This window comes from Gossypium hirsutum, chromosome A08 (genome assembly GCF_007990345.1).
Source record: "Gossypium hirsutum isolate 1008001.06 chromosome A08, Gossypium_hirsutum_v2.1, whole genome shotgun sequence".
Lineage (NCBI taxonomy): Eukaryota > Viridiplantae > Streptophyta > Magnoliopsida > Malvales > Malvaceae > Gossypium > Gossypium hirsutum.
Genome location: NC_053431.1, coordinates 22,793,302 through 22,808,118, shown reverse-complemented (window position 1 = coordinate 22,808,118; position 14,817 = coordinate 22,793,302). Strand labels below are relative to the sequence as shown.

Below are 14,817 nucleotides of genomic sequence, written 5' to 3'. Positions count from 1 at the left end.
ATAGGATCTTGTAAGGCGTTGACTTAAAAGGAAATTGATCAATAGGGTTGATGTTGCTAATTTTCAACTTTGTAGGGATTGGGATATTATAGAGTGTTTGGGGTAGTGTATTGATTTGTTCACTTGTTTTTTTATTGTTTTGTACTTTGCATCAGAATTCAACTTCTTTTTGGATAATAAAATTCATCACTTGTCTAAAAATCCTTTGAATTTATTCAAATAACAGACATTTAATTGAGCTGAATCTATTTAACTCATGACATCTTAAGCTCTCGCCAATAGGATCCACAATAGATTACTGAACTCTTGCCAATCACATCACAATACATGTGTTGAGAACCCCTTGTGACAAAGATAGCTAAAGCCTTATAATACATAGTCAAGAAAGCAGCGGACTTTGATATTAAATTTTGGAAGTAATTAAAATTGTCAACAATTTCAACAGATTTTAGAGGAAACTAATTAAAATTTTAAAAAATTTCCCGAAATTTTGGGAGTGCAAGAATGATCTTAGCATAACCACCCTGAAGGGAGAAACAAGACAGCCACCATATTTAACGTATTAGTCTACATACATCTTCAACCTCAGACAACCCTACCATTCCGTCAGAGGCTCTCAATCAACCATCTCCATCAAATGCGGGCCTCCTATCCGGCTATAAATGGGAGCCTTAACATTGTCTGTCATTGTCAAACAATATGAATCTCAAAAGCATTCCATCCCTAAACCAACCAACCAACAAAAACAAGATTTTTGCACCCTCATCTGTGGTTTGCGATGGCTAATTGGGCTGTTCATATCTCACTAACCATGTGTATATGACAACTTGAGCTATAACCAGACAAGGATGAATGAAAAGAGGATGATTCTATAAGGGTTACAAGTCATCGGTTTGGCAAACCCTACAACCAACCTAACCTCACTAGTAAAGGTAAAAATACCAACAAAAATCATTTTATTATTTGCATTTAAAAAACCAATGTAACTACAAAATGTATATACAGATTTTATAAGTAGAACAACAAATCTCACATCTCTGACAAAAGGTTGCTGATCTTCCGAAGCTCTTTCAGAGCTGTCATTGCTGTAACTTGTCCTTTGCCAACTAGATTGCTTTTACCCAAGTTGTCCACTGATCCCACTTGAACTCGATCTTGCTGGAAAACAGACTCAAGAACCTGCAAATGTTGATTTCAATATGCAAAGGAAGTCAATCAACAATATCTTTTACATATTAAACATCCTGATCATTTACCCTAACCTATAAACTAGCAGAAAGGCCAAGAACGCCTAAAATGAAAACAAGTGTAACATGAAAAGGGAGGGATCTATAACATAAGTACATACAGAAGAAACTACCAACATCATTTAATACCATTGAGGATGGCTATTACCCCTAAATCCCACAATCCTTTTCAATTTCTAGGTTAATTAGGCATACAGCGTGAATCTACGAAACCCATCTACAAATCTTCACAAGACTATAGATCAAGTTGTATACAGCTTTCTTCACATGTAATCCAAACACACACTATTCAGGAAAGCATGAAAAATAGACAAAACTAGACTGTTTTGTTCAACAACAAAAGTATTATCCACATTAGTTTGAAGCTCTGCACAATTACAACAACCAAAATATTACCTGAATGTGTTCAAGCATAGACTGCCCCAGATTCTTCAATGTTCCCATTACATTCTGGTCCACAACATCTCTTTGGCTGGCAAGAGATGAATTACGAGAAGCACCAGCAACTGATGAGTCTGCTGTATTGCTCTTGCTATCACGATTTAGAGATTTTGCAGTCTCATTGGTACCTCCTTTATCCGATGCCTCCTGACTGACATTGTTTCGTCCAAACCTAAAAAGCCACTGAAATCTACCTGAGAGATGTCTTCTTTCTTTCATGGCTGAGACCAGCTTCCCTGAAGATTCATTCTCATGTGGAGAATTTAAAGGGACACCTTCAGGAGGAGGAGAGGAAACTGGAAGAGGTGAATCTTCAGGGTTACTTTGGTGGTGATCATCATTTTCATCTGACGATAAATTCGATGCAAAGCTACTTTTTTCTGTGTCATTTTCATGGTCATTAGTACCACTTCCAGAACTTAAAGGGTCAGAAAAAATAGAGGAGTTTTCTTCACTGACAACAGTTCCACTTCCACACTCACATCTTTCCTCAGCTCTGTAAATTGAACCTATGTTAGTATCATTTTGCTGCCCCTCTACCTGAGCTTCTGTAGAATGATGATCTCCTAAGTTGGAAGCATCAGAACAGCCTCCCTTTTCGGTATCTTCTTCCTCCAAGCCAAGTTGCCGAGTCAAATCATCAAGCAAACTACGCCTAACAGATGACTTATGGCCCTTTTTGTATTTCTCTGCTCTTGCAGGCGATGGATCAGATTCAGTTCTAGATAGCACCAGCTTTACTTTTTCCGACCATCTTTTTTTCCCACTTGGAGATAGTTTGTCTAAACTATCTTGCTTTAGTTCCTCTGCCTTATGCAGTACTCTCCACTTTTCTTCCCAGTAACTGTCGGGCACAAGAGATAGAGGAGTTTTTGGAGAAACTGGATGAGATGAAAGATTGTAACCACTAACTGCAGATTTGCTACGGTTATAAGAACCATCAAATATAGATGACAAAGGTGAAATTTTAGAATCCAATGCAAGAATTTGCAGTGGCTTCGCCTTCGCTATAAGTTTTCTCAGATTTATAGTCTCCGGCAAGTTCAAGAGTCTCTGAAGACAAGTTGTTGCATTTTCAGTGGCAAGCAGGGAAGATCTCACATAAAGTATCATAGAGACTGCCATAGCAGTTATTAATGCTCCACGGCATGAATTGAACATTTTAAAACTGGAATTCTCATCATTTCCAGAGTCTTTTTCAAGTGGGCTATTATCTGCCGTGAAGATCTCATCCCATACAACTAAGAGATCTTGAAGTGAAAACTCCCGTCCAAATAAAACCCGCAACCAGCGAAGTGCAAAATACTGGGGTTCAACACCAAGCTCGACGAGATGGCTATGCAGGGAAGAATCAACAATTGACAGTAAATGGTATAATGCAGCTGAGGCTTCAATGACAGGGGGCAAGCCACTCTGGGACTGAGCAGCAGGAATGGGAGAAAAGAAATCTGCCATAGCAACTGAACCATGAGCCCCACTCATCAGAGCCTCAAACATACAGTAGGCATCATGTTCAGTAAATTTCTCAGACAAGACAATACCAAGTTCACCTTCAGCTCCATAAGTATCACTTAGCAATACAATGGTCTGTATCTCAGGATCAAGCTCATCAAGACTCCTAGCTTTCTTTGAATTACCTTGAGATCCAATCTCATCTTCCATAGAATCTAAAAACTTCTTAAAATCAAAATTGTATGTAACATCATTTTCTTCAAATGACAATCCATCAAATTTGTCAATGAAATGGTGTTCATGTAGCTTTCGCACTTCCGAAAGACGCTCAACATCGACATGAAGAACATACAGAAGAGGTGCCAAGAGTTCATGCATTCCTACAAACAAGCAGGAAAGAGAAACAGATGAAGAGCCAGCTTGATGATTCGGATAATAAAATAGCAAGAACTACTAGTTAGTTGACTTTATTGTGACACAATTTCCAATGGCTTTTTCGTTGCAGACCACAAAAAGAAATTTGCATTATCAAGTCCAACTGGCTTTCACCTAAGGTAAAGGCAAGCATGTTACTTTTATGTCTTACCATGAAAAGCAGTGATTCAGGTACTAGAAAACACTCAATAATTAGGGCAGCAACACATTGCTGATTTAATCTTGCAAAATCTAAAATGTGAAGGAACAGAAACTAATAAATATGCTGGAAAAGTGCTTAGGAAAAAACCTTGTCTATAACCATACTCTGGATGCCTAAGGCACCACAACAACAATATTCTTCTCAGCATTCCCTGGCATCCAGGAGTCTGGAAGTAGCTTCCATGTTCTGGATATAATCGTGATAAATCGTGGTCAACCATTTTTTCCAGCTCAGCATTCCGAAAGAATCGCCCCCAGGTGCTGTCTGCATTAAGAATTATATATTGTTTCAGTAAAGATCAAGCAACAAAGAGTTTTAAAAGAAAGGGGAGTATATTATGATGAAAAAACATTAAGTTTCTCAAAGAAGAATATTCCTAAAGTATTGGAGAGTTTAATGGAACATTTTCCATTGACAAAGACGAGTTCCAAGTCCTGGCTTCAAAACCAACCAACCAACCAGGATGGGTTGGAAAAGGAGGCAAAGAGATTTGCCTCCTTTTTGTGGAACTGAAACGAACATTGGACCCATAAACACTTTCTACATAAGTTCAACGTGAATCAAGATAAGATAGCGAGGTAAACATAGCACTACTTATCAAAACAAAAACTGATGAATCAACAATACAAATAGGTAACCAATATAATGAAGAAAAATAATAAGAACCATTGGCAATTACCTGGGTTTTGAGAGAGTGGATTGTCCATGACAAGATCAGGGGATTTACTTCTTCCATCCTTTGGAACATGTGGATCCACTAGCAGCCACCTTCTCAACCCAGCATATCTAAATTACAATAAAACCAGAGATTTGAGGCCATAACTGTTGGTTTTTAACTCCAAAAAAAATGAAAAACGAAAAAAAAATCAATTGCAATTTAATGAGCAAAATTTAGAACTAATTTGAACAAGAAAAAAAAAGTTATAGGAATAGAAAAAAAGAAAGACAGTTGTCTTCTCTCTTTTTGGGGGGTAAATTTTAACCTAGAATCAGCTCGAGTGTTGTACAAAAAAATCAAAATAGGAGTTAAAAAAAAGTTCCGGATTTAAAATTAAATAATAATAAAAAAATCTGGTAATCTTTACAAGGAAAGAAAACCAAAAATAAATAAAATACTAGAATATTTATCAAGGAAAAAAAATCACCTTCGGCGAGAATCGGCAGTTACCCTGCGAAGATCATCAACTGAAGAAGAAGAAGGCAAAATACCGAGACTAATACGCCATCGGACGCTTCTCAGAGAAGCAAAGCTACCCGAAACAACAGGGGACGACGAAGGCGCTTCTTCCTTTACAATCTCTTTGCTCATGTTCTTTTTCGTAAACAACCCAAAGTACCCAAACACTTGAATTTATAAATGACTTTTTTTTTTCCTTCTAAGAAACGAAACAAAAAAATAATCTAATAAAAAACACAAAAGAGAATAGAGTTACGTTTGGGATTCGATCTAAAATTATTGGCAGAAGCAAGAAAGACAGAGAAAGGGGAGGAGTTGCTGTGTTTATCTTTTACCAAAATTCCTAGCTTCCGTTTTCTTTCTATCTCTCTCTCCCCCTTTTTCTTGATAAATGGTTGAAAAACAAAATACAGAAATTTAATAGGAAATTACAACTTCCTTTTTACTTTTCTACTTGTTTGCAAGCACAAAAAACCAAAAGAAAAAACCTCCCATAAAACCATTTTATTTATTTATTTATTTGAATAAAACCATTCTATTTATTAATACTATAAAACTAACAGCAGCCACCATTATCTGCGTAAGCTATTATGTTGACCTGTCTTTTTCATTTTATTTATCATTTAAGTTAACATATATTAATAATTCATGTTATATAAATTTTAAATATTTATATTTATACTATTTATTTATAAGTTTTGAGTTGGCTACACCACCAATCAATTAAGTTTAAGTTTTTTAAATAGATGGTTCGTGTTAATGTAAAAGTAGTAATGACAGTAATATTAGATATTGCAATGGAAGGAAAATTACTTTAATATCTTTTTATATTTAAAATAATTTATGTTATTGGAGGATATTTTAATTTTTTTAATTTTTAAAAAAATTAATAAAAATACACATGCAAGGGATTTGAGTTTATGTCAGTTGGATTAGCAAAACCTAAAATTTATCACTCAACTAAAGTTTTCTTTAAATAGTTTCATTCATTTTAATTTTATTACGCATATTTTATTATCTCAATCAATTGTATATATTATACTAATAATATTGTTGACTGAAATGATGTCATTGTAGAAAGAGTTGGAATCTGTTGAAGCAGTTAGAATAGTTAGTTTCTTTTGTTATGAATCAGTTATATATGTATGAGTTATATAAATACATTAATAATTGTAATTTTATAATAATATACTGATAAATTTTTACATGGTATCATATGAGCCATTTTCTAGGTAATTTGGGTATCATTTTTTCTCTCTTCTTGGGTTAGTACTGATTTTTTGGTTCCCCATTTTTTCTCTTTGTCTTGTTTGACCGTTCTTCGTCTAGGGCACACATTTTTTCCCCAATTTCTTCCTGTTATCTTTTTTTTTGTTGGCATTTTTCATGGAGGATGTTGATTTTCATCACCCGTTGTTTCTTCATCCTTCTGATACACCGGGAACGATTCTTGTTTTTCATCATTTGACCGGTGTTGAAAATTACACTGTTTGGAGTCGCTCGCTTCGAATTGCTTTGCTTGCAAAGAACAATGTAACACCCCTCGCCCGTATCCCTCACCGGAACAGGGTTCAAGGTGTTACCCGACTTAAACTCAATCAATCACACAAAAACCGTGCTGAAAAATTTCAATCAATTTAAAACTTTTCTTTTCACATGCAATTTATCCCATATATGAGCTTACGAGGTCCAAAACATTAAAACCCTATACATGCCATAGACTCGAAATACTAGTATTTACTTACACCGATAACGTGAGCTCGACAGTGTGATAATATCTCCGGTGAACTCCAACCCGAACCGGTAACTGAAGTCAACAATCTATAAAACAGAGAAATGTAACAACGGAGTAAGCTTTCATAAGCTTAGTAAGTCTTAAGCAATGCAAACAAATAAACGCAATTATACTTCGATTATTTAATTTCTTGAGAGGCCAAATTCTAGGGATATTGCCATCCGGCCGAATATACACAAGTACATAATGCACGTTCAACATTCTTATCACATTTAATCTGAATTCATATAACATATTTTTATCAAATACCCTTACATACTTTCACACCCTGACCAGGTGTATCATGATCATAGGTATAGTTTTAACATTTATTCACATAAGTATCACATTACTCCCTTATGATTCTCTTCAAATCAAACTCACATATGAGTACATACTGCGTACCTGGCCCACTTTACGTATTAAATGTATTCATTTGACAATCTAGCACGAGGTACCTTAGTCATAAGCTTTTCTCAAATCACCGGCATTTTGCCTGCTAGGCTTGAGGCTCGATATCATTTCACCGGCTTTATAGCCTGCTAGGCTCGAAAGCCCGAATAGTATCTTACCGACATTATAGTCTGCTAAGCTTAAAGGCCCGAATAATCAAATCAACATGTTCCATATAACATATTCATATCAATTGAGTACTAACATCATTCGAACGTATATATAATTATACATCTCAAACATTTTTCTTTCATCTCATTTTCACACTTAACATTTGATAGCTTATGCATAACATTTCACTCACATTCATTTCAAACTTATCATTCGATTATAAAAGCACATTGCATATTTACCAACATGTTATACTTGCCATTAGGCCATATAAGCATGATACAATACACTATCATTTCATCTTTAACATACGGCTAAACCCTTATCTTACAAGGAACACCGAATTCACATAACATATCATTTCACCGGTATTACGCCTGCTAGGCACGAAGGCCCGAATACACATCACCGGCACGAAGACTGCTAGGCACGAAGGCCCGAATACACATCACCGGCACGAAGCCTGCTAAGCACGAAGGCCCGAATATAATACCAGCACTAGGCCTGTGAGATTTATCCCAGATATAATACCAGCACGAAGCCTGCGAGATTTAACCTGGATATTTCATGAACACGAAGCCTGCGGGTCTTTAAGCTCGGATATACATCAAATATCATGCATATTTAATTATATATTAACACATTTCATTCAACATATCACATTTCCATTTCACCATTCAAACTTAACCCATAGTGACCATTCGACTATAAGTCATATCCATAAATTATTTATCGCGCAACTTAGTTCAAGTAGAACCAAAAGGTCATGATTCATCTAATATATACATATTGCTCACTGATTCGCACACAACCTTTCAAATTAGTAATTATAAGATGGTTCCGCACATAGCCCATCCTTATCGATAATGTACGATGATTTTACCCTTACTCACATATATGTCATAGGCATTTTTACCTATGCTTCTCAATTCACATTCATGATTCAATTCCAATCAATTTAACATGCCTAAGTACATATCGCATACCTGAATAATTTACTTTACGGAACGAATCCACATATCGTATTAGCCCATAGTCTTATAGCACCACACTTTTAATGGTTTACCTCATCGAAGTTCACATTTAATCACTTTAGTGCCAAGCCATATTCGGCTATGACAAAGGACTAATAATAATAATTTTATACACATCATGGTTTCCTTTAGGTATTTAATAATCACAAATCATGATATCTCCACCAGCACATATACGGCATAGTTTATTCATTGTAACACTCATTTAGTGCATCAAATTCCAAATCCAATTCAACTTAAGCATAATAGCCAATATCGGCTTATAGCCTTAAATCATTACATATTCGGCACATTAACTAAATAAAATTTACATTCCCTTTACCATATTAATTTAACTCTTGGGAATATAAAAAGGAATCAAGCTTAAACACTTAAGAACTTACCTCGAATATTGCCGAATGATTACAACGGCTATTCGATTACTTTCTCTTTTCTCTTATCCGAATTTGCCCCTCTATGCTCTTGAGCTTAAAATTTAAAGATTTTAAACTAGTCATTATTCGACTATTCAAGCATCACTTTCAAAATATAATATATATATTCAACTTTCACACCTACTGATCATAGTAAGCTTATAAGAAATCAATAAGTAACTCATTAACAAATTTTTGTCAATGTTTACCTCATAATCATAATTTCACTGCAAGCTGTCTTCCTGAGCAACAGTCACTAAATCATTTATAACAGGAGCTACGAAACTCCAAATCAAGTTCCGTTAACTTTCTATGAAAATAGACCCATATATATTTTATCCATAAAATTTTAAGGATTTTTGGTTTGGCCAATAAATACCAGATTTTTCTTAAAGTTTCCCTTATTTCACTGTTTGACTAATCTGACCACTCTTCACTACGAATCAAATTTCTCATTGTACAAAATTCAAAATATGTTATCGTTTATTTCATTTGAAACTAGACTCATTAAGGAGTCTAAGCATATAAACTTCATCTTATAACCATTTTTTTACAATTTATAATGATTTTATAAAAACAGAACAGAGGATCTAGAAGTCATTCTGACCCTGTCCCACATCACTTCAAATATCTCATCATCGGCAATTATTTTGCTTACACGGTTTCTTTTATAAGAAACTAGACTAATTAAGATTTAATTACATAATTTATCCAGCTTCTAACTCATCTCTCACAATTTATGGTGATTTTCCAAAATCACGTTACTGTTGCTGTCCCAAGCAGATTTATTACCAATTCACTCTTTCACACATACCTTGCATGCATGTTATTTAAACATGCATATCACAAATCAATCGTCACATACCTATAACTTCACTTAAGCATAATCTTCCTTTCATCATTTTAAAGCACAACATTACTCAATATTATCCAAGTTCACATTCGGCCATAATACACACAACATGTTAGCCGATTTTTCCCCTTAGCATCTAAGGCACATGCATGCTCATTTGCTTGGCTCAACTTCATCTATTCTCCATTTTTCATCAAAAGAACATGAAACAACAACCATTTCTCTCATTTCCATTCATGATCGAATGCTCACAACATAACCAAATATCAAAAATATGCTTCATGGGTTAAGGTAGAAACAAGAAAAACCCATGAACATCAAAATAGAAGCAAAGCACCATGAACTTACCTTGGATTTTCTTCCCCAAGTGACCGAACATTCAAGAGCTCTTTTCCTCTCCTTTCTCTTCCATTTTCGGCTACCATGAACAAGGATGGACAAAACTTTTCCTTCACTTCCTTTTGTTACTCTTATTATTCTAATTACCCAACAATTTATGACACAAAATGGCATATAATATTTGTGCCATACTCATGCCATAATTTCAATAAAAAAATTTGCACATGTTGTCAACCACCAACATGATGGCCGGCCACTACATGTAAAATGGGAGGTTTGACATGCAAATCCTCCTATTTTACACTACAAATTATTTGGCCACTGCAATTTGGCCTATAGCATTTTCAGAAATTTTCACATAGGTCCTATTTCATAATTTTACTCTCAAATGACAAAATCAAAGCATGAAATTTTCACACATGCACTTTCACATATAATAACCACAGAATATAACATTTAATTATTTTTTTGACTCGGTTTTGTTATCCCGAAACCACTTTTCGACTAGGGTCAAATTAGGGCTGTCACAAACAAGCTCGGATTCGTTGATGGTGTTTGCCTTCATTCGGTTTATCCTGAATCCCTCCGTGCTCAATAGGATCGATGTAATGCTTTTGTGCTTTCCTGGATTCTCAACACTGTCAGTCCAAATTTGTCTGCGGGACTCGTCTTTGCTTCTGATGCTGCTGCAGTTTGGAAAGATCTCAAGGATCGCTTTAGCAAAGTGGACGATTCTCGTATTTTCTTTCTCCATCGGTCTATTGCGCATCTCACTCAAGGTGATGCTTCTGTTTCTTCTTATTTCACATAGTTAAAGTTGCTTTGGGATGAATACATTGCTCTTGTTTTTGTTTTTTCGACTGTGCATGTGAGGTTGCCCAACAAAATTCGAATCATCTTCGTCAACAGCGATTATTCCAGTTTCTGATGAGTTTCAATGAGACCTATGCTGTAGTTCGAAGTCAGATCCTTTTGATGTAGCCTTTACCTTCGGTAAATCGGGCATACTCCATGATTGTCCAAGAAGAAGCTCAGAGGAGTTTTTCCTCTGTTATGACTCTTGTTTCCGATCCTGTGGCTTTTTCTTCTACTACATATGGAAGCAGTAAGAAGTTCACTGGCATCTGTGATTTTTTTAAATTGAAAGGCCATAAAAAAGAGTCATGTTGTCGGTTGATTGGATTCCCACTGGATTTTAAGTTCAATCGTAAGAAAGCTCCTCCATCTGCTCTTGATGTTTCCTCTGATGACTCTTCCCTTACTCCTCAGAGTGCTTCTACTTTCACTCCTCAACAATATTCACAGAACTGGAGTTGTTAAATAAAAAACAAGTTCCTGTTGCACCTGCTGTGAATTGTGCAGGTATACCTTCTATGTCCTGTTCAGTTGAGCATAATTTTTCCTGGATTTTGGACACTGGTGCAACTAATCATATATGTTTTGATTCTAAGAGTTTGACTTTGCCTATTGCTTACCCTTCCAACTCCCGTTTTGTTCAGCTTCCAAATGGTAAATGTTCTCCTATTACTCATTCTAGTTCTTTTGCTTTATCTCATTATATTACCCTTACTGATATTCTTTGTGTTCCCACTTTTCATTACAATCTTATTTCTGTTTTCAAATTGGCTCACGATTTGCATTGTGCAGTCATTTTTTACCCTGATTTCTGCCTTTTGCAGGATCTCTCCAATGGCAGGATGAAGGAGATTGGTAGACACTCGAATGGCCTTTACTTATTTGAGTCTTCTCCTTCCCTGGTTAGGTCATCTGGTTATTCTTTGTCTTTGTCCACCTTATTTTTACCTGCTTCTGTCTCTTGTATGACATCTACTGCACCTAAAATTCCATTATGGCATGCAAGATTAGGGCATGTGCCCATGCACAAGTTACATCGTTTATCTTTCTTTAATACTTTAACATTTAATAAAGACTTTACTTGTTCTATATGTCCCATGGCAAGATTATCTAAACTGTATTTTCCCATTAGTACTTCTAGGGCAGAGACTCTATTTAGTCTAATCCATCTTGATGTTTGGGGAACTTATAGAGTGTCTACTCATAGTGGTCATCGTTTTTTCTTAACCATTGTTGATGATCACACTAGAATGACCTGGGTGTACTTACTGAAGCTTAAATCTGATGTTATTTTAGCTCTTAAACAATTTTTTTATGGTCAAAATGTAATTTTCTGCTGTTATTAAAATCGTCAGGAGTGATAATGGTTCTGAATTTTTTAACTCCGCTTGTTCGTCTTATTTTCAGTCCTTAGGGATAATTCATCAAAGTTCATGTGTTGATACCCCTCAGCAAAATGGTATTGCTGAGCGTAAGCATAAGCGTCTCTTAGAAACTACTCGCGCTTTGCGTTTTCAGTTGAATGTTCCAACCAAATTTTGGGGTGATTGTATTTTGGCTGCTTGTTACATCATCAATCGCCTTCCTTCCTCTATTTTAGCTTGGCAAACGCCATTTGAGCTGCTCTATAAAAAACCTCTAGATTTTTCCCACTTTCGTGTTTTTGGTTGCCTATCTTTTGCAGTAAAACCTTATTATTCTGATAAATTTTCTTCCAAATCACTTCCTTCGGTTTTTATGGGTTATTCTTCTTCTCAAAAAGGTTATATTTTGTTTTGTTTAGAGTTTAAAAAGTTTTTTGTCAGCCGCAATGTTAAATTTGTTGAAGATGTTTTTCCTTTTTGGTCCACTCCTGCTGAATTTCCTGTTTTGTTTCCCCCTACTCCTGAAATATCCGATTCAGATTTTCTCATTGTTCCTTCTCTCACTTCTATTTGTTCCTCTCCCATCAATCCTTCTCCAAGTCCCCCTTCCGCTATACCAATTTCGGTTCCGGCTTCGATAAGTACATCTCACCTTTCAACCTCTCCTACTCTGCCCGTTGTTGATCCTAGGCGATCTAGCCGAACCATTAGGCCTCCTTCTTGATTACAAGGTTACATTCATCCCACCAATTTACTTTATCCACAGGTGTTTTTTCCACTTATACTTCTTTGCATTTTCCTTTTCATACTCATGATTTTGTTTCTTCTCTTGCCAACATTACTGAGCCTGTTTCTTATTCTGAGGCTCGAAAGTCTTCCCACTGGATTCAAGCCATGCAAGAGGAAATCCAAGCCTTAGAATCTAATCATACATGGACTGTTGTCACTTTGCCTCGGGGAAAAGTTCCTATTGGCTGTAAATGGGTGTTCAAGGTTAAACTTCAAGCTTCTGGTGAAATTAAGAGATATAAAGCTCGATTGGTTGCAAAAGGGTACAATCAAAAAGCGGTGATTGATTACTTGGAAACTTTTTCTCCTGTTGCTAAAATGGTCACTGTTCGAACCATTTTAGATCCTGCTGCTTCTTTCAGTTGGCCACTTTATCAAATGGATGTCTCTAATGCCTTTCTTCAAGGCGATCTTTCTGAAGAGATACAGATGACTTTACTTGAGGGTTTTCGCAGCCAGGGGGAGCATATGGTGTGTTGGCTGCAGAAATCATTATATGGATTGAAGCAGGTATCTAGGCAATGGAATGCCAAGCTTACTGATGCTCTTATTTTGGCTGGTTTTGAGCAAAGTAAGCATGACTATTCTTTTTTTTTGTTAAAAAAAAAGAGGGCAGGATGGTTATTATATTGGTGTATGTTGATGATCTTCTTATCACTGGAAATAACATGGACATGATTACTGACTTGAAAGGGATTCTAAATCAGAATTTTAAGATGAAGGATTTAGGAGAACTAAGATATTTTCTTGGGATTGAAATTTTAAGGTCTTAGGAAAGCATTTTGCTAAATCAGCTGAAGTATACACAAGAACTCATCCAAGACACTGGTTTAAATGACGCAAAGGTTGCTCTTACACCACTTGAGCAGAATCAAAAACTAACGACAACAGAATTTGATGAAGCCACTCAGCAGCATCAAGAAGATAAGTTGTTAGAAGATAAAATAGTTTATCAGAGACTCATTGGAAGATTGATCTATTTAACCCATACAAGACCAGACATTACCTTTGTTGTTACTCATCTTAGTCAGTTTATGCAAAATCCAAAACAATCACATATGGAAGCAGCATTAAGAGTAGTGCGATATATAAAGAGGGATCCAGGGCTTGGAATTTTTTTTGAAGGCTAACAATAAACACCAGTTTGTGGCATATTGCGATTCAGATTGGGCTTCTTATCCAATGTCAAAACGATCAGTTTCAAGTTTTTGTGTACAGTTAGGAGACTCACTTATCTCTTGGAAATCGAAGAAATAGTGTACTGTATCTAAGTCTTCTGCTGAAGCAAAATACAGAAGTATGGCAGCTGTAACATCAGAACTGGTTTGGATTTCAGGTTTATTCAGAGAACTAGATATAGGTGTAACTGAACCAGTGAAACTATTTTATGACAACAAAGCAGCCCTTCAAATTGCAGCAAACCCTGTGTATCATGAGAAGACTAAGCACATAGAAATTGATTGCCATTTTGTAAGAGAAAAAATACAATGAGGGCTTATAGCTACTGAATATGTACCAACAGCAGAACAATTGGCAAATGTTATGACAAAAGCCTTGGGGTCACAACAACATGGTCATCTGATTTCCAAGTTGGGGTTAAAAAGCATTTTTATACCTCCAACTTGAGGGGGAGTGTAGAAAGAGTTGGAATCTGTTGAAGCAGTTAGAATAGTTAGTTTCTTTTGTTATGAATCAGTTATACATGTATGAGTTGTATAAATACATTAATAATTGTAATTTTATAATAATATACTAATGAATTTTTACAGTCATAAATTAACTTGACACCTACTTAGAATTGATGACAACACATTAATAAATAATTTTATTCATTTATTAATCTTAATATGATGTATTCATGTATTTAAATTTTATTTT

The 14,817-nt window shown here is 35.6% G+C and overlaps 2 protein-coding genes across 2 annotated transcripts; one reads left to right on the top strand and one right to left on the bottom strand.

Annotated features, from left to right (window-relative positions):
* Positions 1-939: 939 nt before the first annotated feature.
* Positions 940-5,472, bottom strand: LOC107924207 (uncharacterized). Its single transcript, XM_016854580.2, has 5 exons — positions 4,923-5,472; positions 4,457-4,563; positions 3,865-4,041; positions 1,644-3,520; positions 940-1,179 (listed from the first exon to the last, which is right to left on the bottom strand). Exons 1-5 carry the CDS (start codon positions 5,084-5,086, stop codon positions 1,030-1,032), a joined length of 2,475 nt encoding a protein of 824 aa, XP_016710069.1. The 5' UTR covers positions 5,087-5,472; the 3' UTR covers positions 940-1,029.
* An 868-nt stretch (positions 5,473-6,340) lies between these two features.
* LOC121205006 (uncharacterized) lies at positions 6,341-12,874 on the top strand. The gene is made up of 6 exons (XM_041075937.1): positions 6,341-6,487; positions 10,530-10,721; positions 10,913-11,201; positions 11,294-11,514; positions 11,611-11,742; positions 12,194-12,874. Exons 1-6 carry the CDS (start codon positions 6,341-6,343, stop codon positions 12,872-12,874), a joined length of 1,662 nt encoding a protein of 553 aa, XP_040931871.1.
* Positions 12,875-14,817: the final 1,943 nt, after the last annotated feature.